This window comes from Penaeus chinensis, chromosome 36 (genome assembly GCF_019202785.1).
Source record: "Penaeus chinensis breed Huanghai No. 1 chromosome 36, ASM1920278v2, whole genome shotgun sequence".
NCBI classification, from domain to species: domain Eukaryota; kingdom Metazoa; phylum Arthropoda; class Malacostraca; order Decapoda; family Penaeidae; genus Penaeus; species Penaeus chinensis.
Window position 1 is genome coordinate 25,099,744 of NC_061854.1, and position 5,000 is coordinate 25,104,743.

General features: G+C 25.9%; 1 protein-coding gene across 1 annotated transcript in view; it reads right to left on the minus strand.

Moving 5' to 3' along the window:
* The window catches only part of LOC125044746 (prolactin regulatory element-binding protein-like), a 22,846-nt gene that overhangs the window by 71 nt on the left and 17,775 nt on the right, over nt 1–5,000 (minus strand). Inside the window, exons 5-8 of the mRNA XM_047641638.1 lie at nt 2,741–2,859; nt 1,630–1,867; nt 1,365–1,527; nt 1–1,210 (exon numbers count right to left, since the gene is read on the minus strand). The exon at nt 1–1,210 is cut by the window's left edge and continues 71 nt beyond it. Coding sequence (XP_047497594.1) covers nt 1,125–1,210; nt 1,365–1,527; nt 1,630–1,867; nt 2,741–2,859 — 606 coding nt within the window. The 3' untranslated portion in view covers nt 1–1,124. The remainder of the gene's footprint in view (nt 1,211–1,364; nt 1,528–1,629; nt 1,868–2,740; nt 2,860–5,000) is intronic.

Here is a 5,000-nt window from a genome sequence, read left to right on the forward strand (position 1 = left end):
GCTGACTTATATTGGTCAGATTCTCATCTTAACACTAATAATGTATTAATAAAGTGTCATATTACATAATCATTCCATGAAAATTGCCAGATGCAGCACAGCAGTAGCAATTACAGGCAACTTCACAGATGGGAGTGTTACCAGGTGTAGCATGCTTCCTGTAAGGGATTATGCTATCTATGTTTTCCTTTTATTTGTCCCAACTGTACCTGACACCAATGGGTTAAATGAAAAAATGTTAATATTCATATATATATATATATATATGCTCACTTATATACTATATTTAAATACGTGGTTTTATTCTACACAGATAATCTTATGTGTTTCTCAAAAGAACATACCCTTTTTATACTTTTCATCCAGCTGATCCCAGATGCCTTATAAATGCCTCAGGCCTCAAAATAATCATATGCAAGGAGACTTCTTTTCATTCATGATGTGTAGCACATTGTGTATAACTTCTATGACATGATATTCTGCAACTATAACAATTCTTTCTGTTTTCATATAGTGTAAATATCACATTTCTTTGAATGATTTACAAAACATATAAAGACCAATTTCAATAATAAATTGTATAAAAAAGCTGGAAAATGGGTACTCCCACCTGTGACTTATACAACCTTTGGGATTCGCATACTATAAACTTACTGGAAAAAAAAAAAAAAAATTACAATTGGTAAAATTAATAATAAAATACCACTGTTAAACAGGCATATCTGAGGTCTATATCCACTAAACTTTATTTTAAAAAGATCTAATACATAAAATCCAACATATAAAAATAAACATTTAACTGCTTCAGTTATTAGTAATGACATTTTTTTTCTTTAAAAAAAAAAAAAAAAAAAAAATACAACATTAAAGTATTTAATTATTCTTTTCATGCAAACTAATGGGCAACTTGGTAATACTAGTACTAAATAAAAAGGGAACCTTTAATAATTACCAGGAACTCTTCACATTTAATGCTAAATAAAATGAGTAAGGAGAATGACTAAAATTTTATATAAATAGTAGTTGCTTTCTTGTCTCCATATCATGTTTTCTTACTTTCTGAATCAATTACTTAGACAACATCTATCACCATATCAAAAGGAAAGGTTAGTTATTCAATTTATTCAGAGACCTAGAAAACTTGCAAACAGAAAAGCACAAAAGAGAACAATGGCAGCAAGAACAGCAACAATCCAAACTGGCACCATACCTGCAAAGAAGAGAGATCAGTTGTGCTTACTCAGGCCTTTATAGATTCTTTTTATTGAAAAATATACCTAATACCTAAACAGTAGTCTAACTTTATAATTGCATCTTTACAGCCCTCATATTGGGGAAAAAAAAGTAACAGTAAATATTAGTACCAGGTTTAGGGATGTGGTGGATCTTCAAGGAATTATCACAAGAAATGGAGAGTACTGAAGCATCTGTGTAACCCCGGATCATTTGGGATTCAGCATCATTAGTTGGTAGCCATTCCAGGCCAGTCACAAACATGCTATGCGCTTCTTCTATTGTTTGCAGTTTCTGTAAATAATATAATCATTAAAAATTTTTCACTCAAATACTACTATTATGAACTTGTAAATTTTATAAATTCCAGGACAAATTACTAGGTGGGTAGCTTACCTGAAGACTAAATGCTACCAGTATGTAGACTGTTCCCCCCATTGTTCCAGTTGCCAAAAAGCGACCATCATCACTAAGTGCCAAACTACTCAATGACCCTGTAAGATTCTGTGTTTTTTCCTGAGTGTAGCTCTTCCCACACCACTTGGCCACAATGGATGGATTTTTTGTTCCAGTTACTGGGTTACTAATAGTAAAGAGACGAGTCTTCGCAGGATCTCCTTCTACGGTGCCATACCTGAGAAAGTGTGTTTTAAGATATTGTAGCTATTGTAGTAATAATGTCTGAAACACAAGATGAAATGTGTTTAAGAAAAAAAGAAAATTATAATTAAGCTAATACACAATGGTTTCAAAACCCAAGTATTATATACTCATTTTTTTTTTTTTTTTTTTGGGGGGGGGGGACATTTTGCCTTTGGGAGGCCTATGTGTAATGCTGAGAAGCCCATCTCATGAGGGAAGTATGGCTATCTCACCAGGACTTTTTGCCTTTGTACTTCATATCATCATTACAGCAGTTCAATCACAGTTTACAGCACCTTGATGGCTGGCTGCTCTTGCAGATATCTATGACAATCATACATGTATGTATCACAGCTACAGACGAAACCTAAACTCGTCACATACAGCAAGTGGCATGAAAACAATTACCTATTTTACCACCAAGTGCATGCCAATATTTCTATGCACACACTGGAGATCAGCCCTTTACTTTATTACTTTCATTTTTTCTGCTTACCTGTTCCCTTTCTTCATAGTTTTGCTTCTTAGTGAACTAATAATCACATGTTCCTTTTACAGTCTGCACAGACAACACTAAAGAAAGAATGGAACTGTCCCACTGTAGAACTCATGAAGAACATGATTTCACATGTTCTTCATGAGAATGAATATCTGAACAAAATCACCATTTCAAGTTTAAAGAACAGAACTGATAAAGCATAATTATAAACTATAGTTTGTCTTGTATATCCTAAAATCTTTGAATACAAATTGCAGTGCATAGTCTAACACATTATAAAATAAACTCACAGTGGATATAGAATGTACAAACATGCCATCCATGGCAGAATCTGATTAATAGTGAAATATACTGAACACATCTTACCTGGCTCGGAAACACTTGTATTTTACTCCGTTGGTCTGCAATGCCACTTGAATGAATTTCTTGCCATCTTTCACATTCCAAACACAACACTCTCTTGATGGTTTTGAAACTGATACAATCTGTATGGAAGAGTATAACATAAATTCACTTCCTTCACTATAATCAACAAAACATTGTTCCCTCTGCATGTCATTTTGACATATATATATATATATATATATATATATGTGTAATGAGTATATATATTTATGTAGATTTATGTATATCTTTATATAGCTGTATATGTATAAGTATAAGTAATATATATATATATATATATATATATATATATATATATATATATATATATATATAATATATATATATATATATATATATATATATATGTATATACATATATATGCATGTATATATATGTATACATATATATGTATATATATATATATATATATATATATATATGTGTGTACATATATGTATATATGTCTATATATGTCTATATATGTATATGTATATATATATGTATATATATGTATATATAATATATATAGAATATATATATAGAATATATATATATATGTATATATATATGTACATATATATATATTTATATATATATATATATATTTATGTATATCTATCTATCTATATGTGTTTTTATTTATATATATATATATATATATATATATATATATGTACTGTGTATATATATTTATGTAGATTTATGTATATATTTATATAGCTGTATATGTATAAGTATATATATATATATATATATATATATATATATATATATATATATTATATGTGTATATTTATATAGATATAAATGTATATATATATATATATATAGATAGATAGATATGCATATTTTACATATGTATACATATATGTAAATATTTACATATTTATGTATATATATTTAGGTAGATCTATGTATATATTTATATAGCTGTATATGTATAAGTATATATATATATATATATATATATATATATATATATTATATGTGTATATTTATATAGATATAAATGTATATATATATATATATATATATATACATATATGTTTACATATGTAAAATATGCATATGTAAATATTTACATATGTATGTACATATATATCTTTATATATATATATATGTGTATATATATATTTATATGTATATGTATATATTTATACTTATGTATATACCTGTATATATACACATATATACATATAAATACATATATATATATAAATATATATATATACATATATATATATTTTTTACATATATAATACATATATATATAGAGAGAGAGATATATAAATATATAAATATATAAATATATAAATATATAAATATGTAAATATGTAAATACATAAAATATGTATATATACATTATATGAAAATACAGATACATCAATATATATATATATATATATATATATATATATATATATATATATGTATATATATATATATATATGTATATGTATATAAATATATATGTGTGTATATATATATACATATATTTATGTAAATGTATATAAATATATATATATATCTATAAATATCTATATATATAAATATCTATATATATATAAATATCTATATATGAGTATACATATTAATAAACATATAGATAAAACAAATTATAATTTATATCTATACAAATATATTTACATATATATATAAATATAGATATAAAAATATATAAATATATATATATCCATATATATATTAACCCCAAGTGAAAGTGAACAAAAAATGGGGAAAATGCTGTGCCTATTTTCTATATTTTTGGTGAAATGTATGCCCATAGAAGGCTCTGCTAGCCACAAAGGAGTCAATTAGTAGACCTTGTGACCTTACCTGATTTGAATTGGCAGGAAAAGCATATTTTCTTCTAATGCTATGAATATCGATGGTGTTATTTTTATTATAAACATTATAATTATTATAATGTTTTTTAACATTAGTAACAGCAAAATAAGATAATGTAAAATATTTTGTAAATCAAAGAAAAGGGTGAACGGGCGAGACAGGCAGTACTCGTAACTGGCTCATTGGTGACTTAGTACAAGTATAGCCATCTATGTGTAAAAACAATCAAACAAGTACTCACAGTGGGCATAGCATGTTCCTACACATCAAACCCGTCAGCAAGGGGTTAAATATCTATACATAAATTCATATATATTATATATATTATACATATATATTCATATGTATACGTAGATGCATATATATACATATATATATATATATATATAT